The sequence below is a fragment of the Salmo salar genome, chromosome ssa11 (genome assembly GCF_905237065.1).
Source record: "Salmo salar chromosome ssa11, Ssal_v3.1, whole genome shotgun sequence".
NCBI lineage: Eukaryota > Metazoa > Chordata > Actinopteri > Salmoniformes > Salmonidae > Salmo > Salmo salar.
In genome coordinates this window covers 8,663,699-8,679,820 of record NC_059452.1, presented here as the reverse complement: position 1 = coordinate 8,679,820, position 16,122 = coordinate 8,663,699, and the positions used below count along the sequence as shown (strand labels likewise).

The 16,122-nt window shown below is 43.6% G+C and overlaps 1 protein-coding gene across 17 annotated transcripts in view; it reads right to left on the bottom strand.

Moving 5' to 3' along the window:
- The window catches only part of LOC106561933 (MAP kinase-activating death domain protein), a 91,897-nt gene that overhangs the window by 54,321 nt on the left and 21,454 nt on the right, over positions 1 to 16,122 (bottom strand). For all 17 annotated transcript variants that reach the window (XM_014126353.2, XM_014126358.2, XM_045688986.1 and 14 more), the window contains exons 2-4: positions 8,784 to 8,999; positions 8,024 to 8,662; positions 3,311 to 3,614 (exon numbers count right to left, since the gene is read on the bottom strand). In XM_014126353.2, the coding sequence (XP_013981828.2) occupies positions 3,311 to 3,614; positions 8,024 to 8,662; positions 8,784 to 8,842 (1,002 nt within the window). In that variant the 5' untranslated portion in view covers positions 8,843 to 8,999. The remainder of the gene's footprint in view (positions 1 to 3,310; positions 3,615 to 8,023; positions 8,663 to 8,783; positions 9,000 to 16,122) is intronic.

Here is a 16,122-nt window from a genome sequence, read left to right as displayed (position 1 = left end):
GAGTGATAGATGTTCAGATGGGATGTGCAAGTAGAAATACTGGTGTGCAAAATAGCAGAAAAACTAAAATAAATATGGGGGATGAGGTAGGTAGTTGGATGGGCTATTTACAGATGGGCTGTGTACAGCTGCAGCGATCGGTAAGCTGCTCTGACAGCTGATGCTTAAAGTTAGTGAGGGAGATAAGTCTCCAACTTCAGTGATTTTTGCAATTCGTTCCCGTCATTGGCAGCAGAGAACTGGAAGGAAAGGCGGCCAAAGTAGGTGTTGGCTTTGGGGATGACCAGTGAAATATACCTGCTGGAGGTCGTGCTACGGGTGGGTGCTGCTATGGTGATCAGTGAGCTGAGATAAGGCAGAGCTTTACCTAGCAAAGACTTATAGATGACCTGGAGCCAGTGGGTTTGACGACGAATATGTAGCGAGGACCAGCCAACGAGAGCATACAGGTCGCAGTGGTGGGTAGTATATGGGGCTTTGGTGACAAAACGGATGGCACTGTGATAGACTGCATCCAATTTGCTTAGTAGAGTGTTGGAGGCTATTTTGTAAAGGACATCGCCGAAGTCAAGGATCAGTCAGTTTTACGAGGATATGTTTGGCAGCATGAGTGAAGGAGGCTTTGTTGCGAAATAGGAAGCCGATTCTAGATTTAATTTTGGATTGGAAATGCTTAATATGAGTCTGGAAGGAGAGTTTACAGTCTAACCAGACACCTAGGTATTTGTAGTTGTCCACATATTCTAAGTCAGAACCGTCCAGAGTAGTGATGCTAGGCGGGCGGGCAGGTGCGGGCAGCGATCGGTTGAAGAGCATGCATTTAGTTTTACTTGCAATTAAGAGCAGTTGGAGGCCACGGAAGGAGAGTTGTATGGCATTGAAGCTTGTCTGGAGGTTTGTTAACACAGTGTCCAAAGAAGGGCCAGAAGTATACAGAATGGTGTCGTCTGCGTAGAGGTGGATCAAAGAATCACCCGCAGCAAGAGCGACATCATTGATATATACAGAGAAAAGAGTCGTCCCGAGAATTAAACCCTGTGGTACCCCCATAGAGACTGCCAGAGGTCTGGACAACAGGCCCTCTGATTTGACACACTGAACTATCTGAGAAGTAGTTAGTGAACCAGGGGAGGCAGTCATTAGAGAAACCAAGGCTGTTGATTCTGCCGATAAGAATACGGGGATTGACAAGAGTCGAAAGCCTTGGCCAGGTCGATGAAGACGGCTGCACAGTACTGTTTTTTATCGATGGTGGTTAAAGTAAAATGCCCGTTCAGTGGCGCTTCGAAATTACTTTCTCAGATTGAACAGAAAACAATATTCCCATTTTTGCGTCATAGGTTAACCCTTACCAAACAGGATCTTTAGTTTGGCTTAGAAAGCCTGTCAACCAATCACAATGCTTGTTCACATGCATTTCATTATCCTTGTCAGATAAGCTAGGCTACTAGATCTGCTGCACAGTATAGGCGTACAGAAGGCGGCCAATTCGTAATTTTCAATTACAATATTTTTTATAAAGATAGACATTATATTGTAAGATTATAGGAGTAACTCTGGTAGGCCTAAAACATTCTTCCTCACCTCAAGTTCAACTGTCAAGGGTTAGTTGGATTATCGGTGCGCACTGCCTTCTTATCATAGGCCTGCAGGCTAATAGCCACACCAAACCTTCAAAAGTTTCTAAACTCCATTAATGTAATACTGTATCAAAAGTAAGTCACTCAAACTTTTATACGGAAAATATAAGCAGGATATTATATTGCAGCAAACAGCATTAGTTGGAATTTAATTTGGCCAATGAAAATTACACAGAATAAAACAAATCTCATAAAAGTTTTGAACAGCCTGCCAGGTAGCCTAGTGGTTAGAGCGTTGGACTTGTAACCGCAAGGTTGCAAAATCGAATCACCGAACTGACAAGGTAAAAAATCTGTCGTCCTGCCCCTTAACAAGGCAGTAAACCCACTGTTCCTAGGCCGTCATTGAAAATAAGAATTTGTTGTTAACTGACTTGCCTAGTTAAATAAAAGATTTTAAAAAATAAAATAAGAATGGCTACAACGTCACCTATGGGCACAAACCCACCGTCGCTGGATCAGACAGGACTGGCAAAAAGTGCTCTTCACTGATGAGTCGCGGTTTTGTCTCACCAGGGGTGATGGTCGGATTCGCGTTTATCGTTGAAGGAATAAGTGTTACACCGAGGCCTGTACTCTGGAGCGGGATCGATTTGGAGGTGGAGGGTCCATCATGGTCTGGGGCGGTGTGTCACAGCATCATCGGACTGAGCTTGTTGTCATTGCTGGCAATCTCAACGCTGTGCTTTACAGGGAAGACATCCTCCTCCCTCTTGTGGTGTCCTTCCTGCAGGCTCATCCTGACATGACCCTCCAGCATGACAATGCCACCAGCCATACTGCTCGTTCTGTGCGTGATTTCCTGCAAGACACTGCAAGAATGTCAGTGTTCTGCCATGGCTATCGAAGAGCCCGGATCTCAATCCTATTGAGCACATCTGGGACCTGATGGATCGGAGGGTGAGGGCTAGGGCCATTCCCTCACAGAAATGTCCGGGAACTTGCAGGTGCCTTGGTGGAAGAGTGGGGTAACATCTCACAGTAAGAACAGCCAATCTGGTGAAGACAATGAGGAGATGCACTGCAGTACTTAATGCAGCTGGTGGCCACACCAGATACTGATTGTTACTTTTGATTTTGACACCCCCACCCCCATCCTTTGTTCAGGGAAACATTATTCCATTTCTGTTAGTCACATGTCTGTGGAACTTGTTCAGTTTATGTCTCAGTTGTTGAATCTTGTTATGTTCATACAAATATTTACACATGTTAAGTTTGCTGAAAATAAACGCAGTTGACAGTGAGAGGACTTTTCTTTTTTGCTGAGTTTAGCTGTTGAGGCCAGGGACACACACACACACGCACACAACAGTACTCATTCCACTGACACACCTAGGAGGCAAATGGGTTGATTTGTGACTGAGCAATAGCCTTATTTAAGGCAGAGGCCGTGCTTGATGTATCATGGGTTAATTGTGACTGACTGATCTACAAATAATATTGAGCAGTTATTTATGATGCAAGGTGATTTGTAGATCAGTCAGTCTCGACTTGCCTTTAAAGTCGGCTGAAATGTCGAACGTGCCCAGAGTTGTTTGAGAACATAAATTCTCCTGAGTCGCTGATCACCGACTGCACCAACTGACTGATTTGCAAATCATTTTGCATCGTAAATAACTACTCAGTTCTCAGGTTAAACTCCATTTAAAACGTCCACCCTTTCCCCTAACCTTATGCTCCAGCAGGATGCAGCTGAGCACCATGAGGCAGGCGTCCACACCCAGCAACTCCAGGGGCAGGTGCAGGGGGAAGTCCACCATGGAGAAGCGAGAGTTGTCGGGCAGGGCGAAGGTGAGTGCCGGCTGCATCTCGTGGGGCAGCACCTCCACATCTACGCGCCGTTGGCCCGCCACGGGCACCGGGGAGCGCAGGAGGCGGTAGACCCAGGACTCGATCTCCCGCAGGTCAGCCAGCAGCTGGCTGCCCTTCTCCTCCACCAACAGGGCCCCTGTGAACACGCGCCACATGGTGTCCCTGGTGGCAGAATGACAAGTCAGTCAACAAACTGACAGTTTAGATACACATGTAGAGGCCTCTGTTACATGCAGATGAAAATGGTGTCCCTGACAGGAGACAGTCAACAAATCATATTACAATCATACTTCAACAGGTGATAAAAGCTCAACCATATCCTGTGAGATAATCCGCCCAATCAAACCGCACAGCGACGCCACCTGTTCACATACATTATTCTAATATTAAGCGAGTGCTACATCATCAAAGCCTTATAACTACATTTACACAGACAAAACACCCTTCCCTCTGCATTCCACTGTACACTGTCAATGTGTAATGAGCAAACAAGATCGCCGATATGAGCCGCCGATATGTCGACAGCCCTCCACTCTGAACGTACACACCTGTACACACAACGTGGCGGCATTAAACCCTCTTTGCAATTGCCTGGCGTCTGTTGGCTAGGGAGGGAGATTAATCATTAGCTCATCAGAGCTCGCCCTGGGCCGCCGCCCACTGCAGCTGCTCCCTGAAGGCAGTCAGAGACCTCAATCTGTCAGGCGAGCGCTGTGTGTGAATGTGTGTGCGCATGTCATAGGCTTCAGGGACTGTGTAAGTGTTACTGTGTGCGTGTTTGTCTGTGCGCCTGTGTGTATGTGTGTGCCGCAGCAGCCTCCAACGCAGTAGACCCTCACAGTGTTATGTAAGGCAGCACGGCTAGGGCTCTAAAGTGTGAGAAATTTGGACACATATACGACTAAATATTTTGCTGTACGACCTGGGGTTTTATTTTGGGAGCAAAATCACAAATAAATAAATGTCTAACAGTATTTCACCGCAACACTTCTCTACACTGCTCAAATAAGACTGTCTCCTGCATCTGCTTGCTTCCAGTTCCCGAACCACACACACGCCAAGCACCGGCCCCTGTTAATCAAGCAGGGAGCACACAATTCCTCCACAGAGTTACTGTCTTTGGTTCCTCCACAGCCTTTTTTTCTCTCAGCATGGTGTCAATTCATACACTCAACATATTCTTCCAAAACAAGAACGATGGCGCTTTCCAGGCTGTTTCTAAATATGAATCTACAGGTCTTCTCTATTATACTATTACTTTGTGTATCTTGCTCTCTGCAAAACCCAAGTTAGTCTAAGGAAGCTGGCATATGCCTAAAATAATGCTAATGCTGATCGCTAACTAGCTAGCTAAAATTCCATTTAGCTAAAAGCTCAAGCTAGGGCAAAGCAAACATTAGCTTTCATACAGGTTGTTACCAGTGGCGGTGTAGATCAGCATGTTGTTTGTGCAACGCCATGTTCTGAATCAGATAGCCTATTCTAAAATCTTTGTCCAAATGCAGCATCTATTTAAAATGTGATTAGGGTCCCCTGGGAAACACTGACCAACACATTGGTTCCCACCCTGTCATAACTCCTAGCTGGCTTTTTAATTTGTTAGAATTTTGAATAGTATTTATATGATTCCAACAGTTCACCCAAGTGTTTTGATTTACAGTTTGATCTACAGTAGGGGGGAAAAGTATTTGATCCCCTGCTGATTTTGTACGTTTGCCCACTTACAAAGAAATGATCAGTCTATAATTTTAATGGTAGGTTTATTTGAACAGTGAGAGACAGAATAACTACAAAAAAATCCTGAAAAACGCATGTCAAAAATGTTATAAAATGATTTGCATTTTAATGAGGGAAATAAGTATTTGACCCCTCTGCAAAACATGACTTAGTACTTGGTGGCAAAACCCTTGTTGGCAATCACAGAGGTCAGACGTTTCTTGTAGTTGGCCACCAGGTTTGCACACATCTCAGGAGGGATTTTGTCCCACTCCTCTTTGCAGATCTTCTCCAAGTCATTAAGGTTTCGAGGCTGACGTTTGGCAACTCGAACCTTCCGCTCCCTCCACAGATTTTCTATGGGATTAAGGTCTGAAGACTGGCTAGGCCACTCCAGGACCTTAATGTGCTTCTTCTTGAGCCACTTCTTTGTTGCCTTGGCCGTGTGTTTTGGGCCATTGTCATGCTGGAATACCCATCCACGACCCATTTTCATTGCCCTGACTGAGAGAAGGATGTTCTCACCCAAGATTTGACGGTACATGGCCCCGTCCCTTTGACGCGGTGAAGTTGTCCTGTCCCCTTAGAAGAAAAACACCCCCAAAGCATAATGTTTCCACCTCCATGTTTGATGGTGGGGATGGTGTTCTTGGGGTCATAGGCAGCATTCCTCCTCCTCCAAACATGGCGAGTTGAGTTGATGCCAAAGAGCTCTATTGTGGTCTCATCTGACCACAACACTTTCACCAGTTGTCCTCTGAATCATTCAGATGTTCATTGGCAAACTTCAGACGGGCATGTATATGTATTCTTGAGCAGGGGGACCTTGCGGGCGCTGCAGGATTTCAGTCCTTCACGGCGTAGTGTGTTACCAATTGTTTTCTTGGTGACTATGGTCCCAGCTGCCTTGAGATCATTGACAAGATCCTCCCATGTAGTTCTGGGCTGATTCCTCACCGTTCTCATGATCATTGCAACCCCACGAGGCATGGAGCCCCAGGCCAAGGGATATTGACAGTTCTTTTGTGTTTCTTCCATTTGCGAATAATCGCACCAAATGTTGTCACCTTCTCACCAGGCTGCTTGGCAATGGTCTTGTAGTCCATTCCAGCCCTGTGTAGGTCTACAATCTTGTCCCTGACATCCTTGGAGAGCTCTTTGGTCTTGGCCATGGTGGAGAGTTTGGAATCTGATTGATTGATTGCTTCTGTGGACAGGTGTCTTTTTTACAGGTAACAAGCTGCGGTTAGGAGCACTCCCTTTAAGAGTGTGCTCCTAATCTCAGCTTGTTACCTGTATAAAAGACACCTGGGAGCCAGAAATCTTTCTGATTGAGAGGGGGTCAAATACTTATTTCCCACATTAAAATTCAAATCAATTTATAACATTTTTGACATGCGTTTTTCTGGATATTTTTGTTGTTATTATGTCTCTCACTGTTCAAATAAACCTACCATTAAAATTATAGACTGATCCTTTCTTTATCAGTGGGCAAACGTACAAAATCAGCAGGGGATCAAATACTTTTCCCCCCCACTGTATATCGCAAGTCAAATTACAAGAGTCGGTTGAAAAAGCACAATTATATTTTTTTCCCCCATATTATCGTGTGGCCCTAATAACAACCTGGTAACTTTACCAGTATATGCAAACATTTGGTTGCACAGAAAGAAAGAAAGAAAGAAAGAAAGTGATATCTTTTTCAGGAGCTGTGCTTCAAAAGTAAGTAGGATTCATATAGGCCCAATGCTGGCTATATCTAAATCAATTTACAAATCTATTTTTCTGGTGCTTCCAAGATTTATGTGGTGCTCCTAACTTTTTGAAGTTAGGAGCACAAGTGCTACCATTTCGATCCCTGAGCACGATCCTTGGGTCTCTCTCTCGGTCTCCGTCACCGCGCAGACCAGGGAAAATGTCACGACAGTGAGTGAGGTCTTCATTAACCCGAAGAAGAAGCATCTCACAGCTTCTATCTGTGCTTTATTCCCCTCTGCTTCTGACAGGGTACTGTTGTTTACCGACATCTGCTGCTACTACTACACACAGGAATTGGCTATACTGTGCTTTTCCTGGAGCTGAGCGACAATTGTTACTAGAGGGACAATTGTTACTATTGTCTGGGCAGACAATATATGGATCCATTGTGGTGTTGATCGTTATAGAGGAAAGGAGACAGGGTTGTTTTTTGAGGGAGGAAAACTTCCAATACAAGCAAATAAATAAGTTACTGTAATAAGTTAAAATTATTCAAATAATGATTTTCAATATATATCTCTAAGAAAACATCATAGAACTCGTGAAAATAATAAACATTATTGCACGTAAAATGTTTTTGCATGGGAATGTCTCAATACCCTGTGTGTGTAAAGATGCATGCACACAATGTTCACAGATCTTCATCAATTGCCTTACATGAACACCACCCGACAGCAGCATGATAGGCCATGTGCCGGGGTGTGTGTGTGTGTGTGTGTGTGTGTGTGTCTTCGAGAGCAGGGTGGTGCATTTCCTGCAGCATTTGTTAGGAGACCCCACAATAGGGGATAAGGCAAAGCCCTGCTGACTCACTGATGACACTCCTCACTGTCCAGTGTCCATTTCACCTCCAAGAATTGAATCCTCCGGCATTTCAGACCACAGTGTTGTTTTAAAATATAAATGAGTGGGGCAATTCCATCTTGTCCATTAAATATCATGAGTGGGGTTAGTACTACGGTTGGAAGTGTTCTGGCCTGGGTAGTTTTAGGATAGTTTTAGCAACGTTGTGAGTTTGCTCAACTAAATCTCCTGAAAGAAATGGAAACCAGGGGGCTCCATCGTTTGATACGCCTGGCACTATGCATAGGTCTCACCTCTGAGTTGCGCGGGGCAGGCCGGCGCGCTGGGTCAACCTGTGGCTGCAGCAGTCCACCATTCTCTTGAGGATGTACAGGCACTCCCTAAAGGTGGAGAAAAAGGGGTAGTGGCTGATCATGCACAGCGAGGTCAGCGTGCTGTCGCGGTTCCGACTGACCATCTTGGCAGTGCTGCGTTTGTGCCGAGGGGACCTGCCGGCATTTGGCTCGCCACCGGGTGGTCCCGGCTCCGTGCCTGGCGCAGATGTGGTCGTTGTGTCAGCACTGGCAGGTGTCGGCAACGTGGAGGCAGTGGGGCAGCCACCGCTGCCATCGGAACTCTCGCTGGTCGCTTCCACTGTCTGCGCCGCCGTTCCACTGCTACCCGCCTTGTCGCGGCGGTGCCCCCCTCGCTGGAAGGAGCGGTAGAAGTTGACGCAGATACCATAGCGTGTGATGCCCGAGTCTTTGTCAGTGAGTGCGAAGACGAAGGAGGCGTCGTCTCGCAGGCTGACTCGGCGCTGCCGGATGCTCTGGCATCCCTCAGGCTGACAGAAGAAGACCACGTCCGGGGACAGAGGGAAGTCTGGGTGGTCCTCCAGCGGGTAACGGCGGAGGAGCTGGGGGGTCTGGGACCCACTGTCAGTGCTGGGCTGCCTGGAAGGTAGGATGGAGGGAGAATGGGCATCAGAAACAGTCTTGAATTAAAAAACAAAGGGCTAACGATATAATGTGAGGTAATAGGAATCAGTTTGGGATTGGACTGTTAAGTCCTCACCTGGCTCCGACCACCACCAGGTAGTCCAGTAGACGGGGGCACATTTTCTTTTTCTCCATCTTTGATTGATGTCTTTAAGTCATGGCAACACAGACATTTTTCACCTCTCTGGTCAGTCAGCAGCTGTTCAATCACGAAGAGGAAGGGCTAGGTGTGGGAGGAGCATGCAGGACCTTAGTTGTCATTGTGGACACCTGAGAAAAGAAATGGGGAAACCTGCAAAACAAGAAAATGTAGTATGTTACGGTTATGGTTTTCAGCTTTATTCGTTCACTAAAGCCTTGTTCACACTGGCAGTTTGAAGTGACTCTCAACCTATTTTTTGGCACATCTAACTCAAATATTTTCTTTTTCCTGCAGTCTGAACTGCCAAAAAGCCCATGGAATGGGATATTTCAAGCCACATACAAATCTGATTCCTGGCCATGCAATTTATTTGCCCTCAAGTGTTTTTTAGATTGTTATTTGGCATATTTTGTTGCTTTCTAGCTAATCTGTTGACAGTTTGACGAGAACATGTGGTAGCTAACTTGCTTGTTAATTGTTTACAAAAAAAAATGGTGAATGTGCTAGAACGCTGAACAGCTACCTAGCTAGGTAGTTGAATGCTGTGGTTAGCCAAAAAGGACTCGTTTTGAAAGTTAGCTTAGCTTGCTACATCACTTGTGAGTGATAGGAATCATAATCACCACCACCAATCAACCTACAACACTGCGCACACACCCGTCGTTACTATGACAACTAGCATAGCCACGTCAGCAAATGACTGAGGTCTGAATACACACAAATGCAATTTGATCACTTGTAAACTTACTGTTTGAACAGTCAGCATTCCAAAACGGATTTGAAAAACTAAACTGATTTGAGCATTAAGGCCTGCAGTGTGAACAAGGCTAAAGTAGCAAGGGTAATTGTAAATGTTTTGAATGGAAATCTATTGCCTAAAACTGACGGTAAATTGACAAAGCAGCTAAAACACACAAGGCTTATTTGTTTAACCATTTTTTTGTAATTCAAGCTCGTCTAGCTAATACTGCTATGACAACTTGAACACGTCTGTTAAAAATGACTAATTTGAGGTAGCGTGTGCCATGCAGTTTCACAGACAGAAAAGAGAGTTCCCACCCCACCTCAGCAGTGTGGACAATTGCCATTTGAAATATGTCGAACCCGGGCAAATATCTTAAGAATCTATGATCAGTCTCTTTTTTGTGACCAACTTTTTAGTTCGTTAACCTTCATGCATCATTATGATTACACATTTAGTTTTGTTTGGGGCTGATGGAAAAAGCAGCCAGTTTGTACAAATGGTTCTCTATTCTATGCGAGTCATTTTGAACCAGGTGTGTTTCTTGGAGTATTGCTATATCAACAAGGTTTCTTGCTAGGATATCAAGACAGCTGGAACATTTAATAGGACAGTTCAGGCCTTTCAAATTCCAAGACAGAATAGCTAGCATTGCCATTGTTTAAAAAAAAAGGATGTATTACTAATGACCTTGAGTCCATGCCACAACGAAATGAGGCTGTTCTGAGGGCAAAAGGGGTGGGGACACAACTCAATATTAGGAAGGTGTTCCTAATGTTTTATATATTCAGTGTATGTGCTCTATGTATAAAAAAAAGATGAGGGTATGTGCAAGAAACGCAGTCTATAATGTAGATCTTCACAATAATTAATCATGGCCTTTAGGCTAAGTCCTAATGATCAGTTGTCTCTGTAGCTAGATAGCAACTACTGTTAGCATAGCATAGCATAGCTAGAGGTCTGTTAACATTGGTAATCACTACAGAAAGCTAGATATACTCGCCTTTTGTTCTAATTTGATTAGTATTAGCTATCAACACTGCACTTTCAATGGCGAATGCATGATGTTTAGCGCTTATAGACAGCTAGCTAATTTTGCAAGAAAGAAATCACATTTCATTGTGTGAAAAAATACATAGCCAAGGCTATATACGACATTAGTGACTGATGATAGTGCGAACCGGTGCTTGATTCCTACGTCGCACATGGAAGTATGATTACAAGGCAGGCTCAGCAAACAGGAGTAACCATGACCATCACCCACTGCTGACAGAGATGGTCGCCTCGCTTCAGTTCCTTAGGAAACTATGCAGTAATTTGTTTTTTTATGTATTATTTCTTACATCGTTAGCCCAGAAAATCTCAAGTGTTATTTCATACAGCCGGGAAGAACTATTGGATATAAAAGCAACGTCAACTTATCAACATTACGACAGGGAATACGACTTTCCCGAAGCAGATCCTTTGTTCGGACCGCCACCCTGGGCGTGGGATCCTATCCCAGAGGCCGATCCAAAACAAAGCGGTCACCGCAGGAGAGGCGGACGGAGCAGCCTTCTTGGTAGACTTAGAAGGCGAGCACACCATACACCGCTTCAGAGCATATTACTCGACAATGTACAATCTCTAGACAACAAGGTGGACGAAATTAGGGCACGAGTTGCCTTCCAGAGAGACATCAGAGATTGTAACATTCTCTGTTTCATGGAAACATGGCTCACTCGGGATATGTTATCAGAGTCGGTACAGCCACCTGGTTTCTTCACGCATCGTGCCAACAGAAACAAACATCCCTCTGGTAAGAAGAAGGGCGGGGGTGTATGCCTTATGATTAGCGACTCATGGTGTGATCATAACAACATACAGGGACTTAAGTCCTTTTGTTCTCCTGACCTAGAATTTCTTATAATCAAATGCCAACCGCATTATCAACCAAGAGAATTCTCTTCGATTATAGTCACAGCCGAGGATATACCCTCCACAAGCAGATACCTCGATGGCCCTGAAAGAACTTCACTTGACTCTATGTAAACTGGAAACCATACATCCTGAGGCTGCATTTATTGTAGCTTTATTAAAATCTCCAGCTAATCAGAGAACAAGGCTTCCTAAATTCTAATCAGCATATCGAATGCGCAACACGGGCTGGTAGCATTCTCGACCATTGCTACTCTAACTTCTGCGATGCATACAAAGCCCTCCCTTCAGAAATTCTGACCACGACTTTATTTTGATGCACCCAGCCTATAGACAGAAACTAAAACAGGAAACGCCCGTGCTCAGGTCTATGCAACGTTGGTCTGACCAATCAGATTCCACGCTTCAAGATTGCTTCGATCACGTGGACTGGGATATGTTCCGGGTAGGCTAATACAACAACATTGATGTATACGCTGACTTGTTGAGCGAGTTTATTAGAAAGTGCATCAGCGATGTTGTACCCACTGTGACTAACCAGAAACCGTGGATTGATGGCAGCATTCTAGCAAAACTGAAAGCGCGAACCATCGCTTTTAATTACGGCAAGGCCACTGGAAACATGACCGAATACAAATAGTGTAGCTATTCCCTCCGCAAGGCAATCAAACAAGCAAAGCGTCAGTATAAAGACAAAGTAGATTCGCAATTCAACAGCTCAAACACGAGACGTATGTGGCAGGGTCTACAGACAATCACGGATTACAAAAGGAAAACCAGCCCCATCGCGGACATCGACGTCTCGCTCCCAGACAAATTAAATAACTTCTTTGCTCCAACTCAATAATCAAGTTTACAGATGACACTACAGTGGTAGGCTTGATTACCAACAACGACGAGACGGCCTACAGGGAGGAGGTGAGGGCCCTCGGGAGTGTGGTGTCAGGAAAATAACCTCTCACTGAACGTCAACAAAACAAAGAAGATGATACAAATACCACCACTATTGTTAACATATTTTTGTCGATTCAGCATCATGTTGTGGAGGTGCTTTGCTGCATGAGGGACTGGTGCACTTCACAAAATAGATGGCATCATGAGGGAGGAAAAGTATGTGGATATATTGAAGCAACATCTCAAGACATCAGTCGGGAAGATAAAGCTTGGTCGCAAATGGGTCTTCCAAATGGACAATGAGCCCAAGCATACTTCCAAAGTTGTGACAAAATGGCTTAAGGACAACAAGGTCAAGGTATTGAAGTGGCCATCAAAGCCCTGACCTCAATCCTATAGAAAATATGTGGGCAGAACTGAAAAAGCGTGTGCGAGCAAGGAGGCCTACAAACCTGACTCAGTTACACCAGCTCTGTCAGGAGGAATGGGCCAAAATTCACCCAACTTATTTTGAGAAGCTTGTGGAAGGCTACCCGAAACATTTGACCCAAGTTAAACAAATTTAAAGGCAATGCTACCAAATACTAACTGAGTGATTCTGACTCACTGGGAATGTGATGAAAGAAATAAAAGCTGAAATAAATACATCTCTCTACTATTATTCTGACATTTCACATTCTTAAAATAAACTGGTGATACTAACTGACCTAATACAAGGAATTTTTTCTTGGATTAAATTACAGGAATTGTGAAAAACTGAGTCGAAATGTATTTGGCTGAGGTGTATGTAAACTTCCGACTTCAACTGTACACACACCAAAAAACACACAAAAAAAAAAAAAAAAAAAACAAACACACACAACAAAACACACAAAACACACACACATTTTAAAATAATAAAATCTTTGAGAACTAACAATGGTGACTGTTAGAGGCAAACTAACCAATAAAAAGGCAAGATTCTGTGGCTGTGTTATATCCTCATATGACAGACCTACACTGCTGTGTGTGTGTGTGTGTGTGTGTGTGTGTGTGTGTGTGTGTGTGTGTGTGTGTGTATATATATGTCCTTTAGTTACCCCAAAGGTACCACTGGTGGATAATTAGCTCAGGAGCGCACAGCCAGCGAATCTGGCAAGACCCTTCAGAAGTGGATGAGGCATCAGCATGAGACACTCAGTCAACTGGGCGGACGCAATCAAGCCTGCAGGGATTAGCCTTGCTCTAGAAACAAAGCAAGAGCCCCAATATTCTATACTACCCTCAAAGTACACTTCAGTTTCAAAACTATAATTTCTACAAACACCTGCCCAGTAATTTTAGAAAGGGAAGAACTGAGATTCAGATAAAGGTGTCAGAAACAATAGGATTACTACAAAGCCCAAAACTAAGATGTAAAAATGGTTTTGTTTGTGTCTTAATTAAGAGACAAGAGATTTGGAAGCCAATTACTGTTCAAAAGGACAAAAAAGTGATTTTTGTTGTTATTGATCTTTTACCTAATGGCGGCGCTCAAAACATGAGCAAATTCACATAGGAACACAGCCATTTTAAAACCGCAGGGCTTGTGCAATGTGCAATGCCTTCATTTACATACAGTGCCTCAGAAAGTATTCACACACCTCGACTTTTTCCACAATTTGTTGTGTTACAGCCTGAATTTAAAATTGATTAAATTGAGATTTTGTCACTGGCCTATACAGAATACCTCATAAAGTCAGAGCAGAATTATGTTAAGACATTTTTACAAATTCAATAAGTATTCAACCCCTTTGTTATGGCAAGCCTAAATAAGTTGAGTAAAAATGTGCTTAAAAAGTCAGTCACATGCTCACTGTGAGTGCAATAATAACTTTAAACATGATTTTTGAATGACTACCCTCATCTCTGTACCCCACACATATAATTTATATGAAAGGTCCCTCAGTTGAGCAGTAAATTTCAAACACAGATTCAACCACAAAGACCAGGGAGGTTTTCCAATGCCTAGCAAAGGGCACCTATTGCTAGATGAGTAAAATAAAAATAAAAGCAGACATTGAATATCCCTTTGAGCATTGTGAAGCTATTAATTACGCTGTGGATGGTGTATCAGTACACCTAGTAACTACAATGATACAGGCGTCCTTCCTAACTCAGTTGCCGGAAAGGAAGGAAACCGCTCAGGGATTTCACAATGAGGCCAATGGTGACTTTAAAACAGTTAGAGTATATTGGCTGTGATAAGAGAAATCTCTGTCAAAAGCTGTCATCAAGGCAAAGGGTAGCTACTTTAAATAATCTCAAATATAAAATATAGTTGTATAACACTTTTTTGGTCACTACATGATTCCATGTGTCATTTCATAGTTTTGATGTCTTCACTATTGTTCTACAACGTAGAAAATGTTACAAATACAGTGAGGGAAAAAAGTATTTGATACGGTGAAGTTTGTCCAGATGTTCATTGGCAAACTTCAGACGGGCATGTATATGTGCTTTTTTGAGCAGGCGGACCTTGCGGGCGCTGCAGGATTTCAGTCCTTCACGGCGTAGTGTGTTACCAATTGTTTTCTTGGTGACTATTGTCCCAGCTGCCTTGAGATCATTGACAAGATCCTCCCGTGTAGTTCTGGGCTGATTCCTCACCGTTCTCATGATCATTGCAACTCCACGAGGTGAGATCTTGCATGGAGCCCCAGGCCGAGGGAGATTGACAGTTCTTTTGTGTTTCTTCCATTTGCGAATAATCGCACTAACTGTTGTCACCTTCTCACCAAGCTGCTTGGCGATGGTCTTGTAGCCCATTCCAGCCTTGTGTAGGTCTACAATCTTGTCCCTGACATCCTTGGAGAGCTCTTTGGTCTTGGCCATGGTGGAGAGTTTGGAATCTGATTGATTGATTGCTTCTGTGGACAGGTGTCTTTTATACAGGTAACAAGCTGAGATTAGGAGCACTCCCTTTAAGAGAGTGTGCTCCTAATCTCAGCTCGTTACCTTAATAAAAGACACCTGGGAGCCAGAAATCTTTCTGATTGAGAGGGGGTCAAATACTTATTTCCCTCATTAAAATGCAAATCAATTTATAACATTTTTGACATGCGTTTTTCAGGATTTTGTTGTTATTCTGTCTCTCACTGTTCAAATAAACCTACCATTAAAATTATAGACTGATCATTTCTTTGTCAGTGGGCAAACGTAAAATCAGCAGGGGATCAAATACTTTTTTCCCTCACTGTAAAGAAAAACCCTTGAATGAGTTGCTGTGTCCAAACTGGTACTGTATATTTACAGTACATGCCTATATTTTCCCAGATAGTTCCATGTAGTATATAGACAGTACATATATGCATTTACTTTCTCTGATATTTGTATATCATATTGACAGTACGTTCTTTTTAAAAATATTTTATTTGAAAGAATTTTCTTTTGCAATTTAGTACTAAACAAAAGCACACAACAAAAAACACAGCTGCCTGACATATGAAATGAAGTATTGCTTAGGCAAGACATGGAACAAGAATAGAGCAAGAATGACAGTTACAACAACAGTAAGTGTTCCTAGTCTCTCTCTCACACACACACACACACACACACACACAGTGCCTTCAGAAAGTAATCAGACCCTTTGTTATGAGACTAGAAATTGAGCTCAGGTGCATCCTGTTTCCATTGATCATCCTTGGTCCCCAAGAACACAGTGGCCTCCAAGTTTGGAACCACCAAGACTCTTCCTAGAGC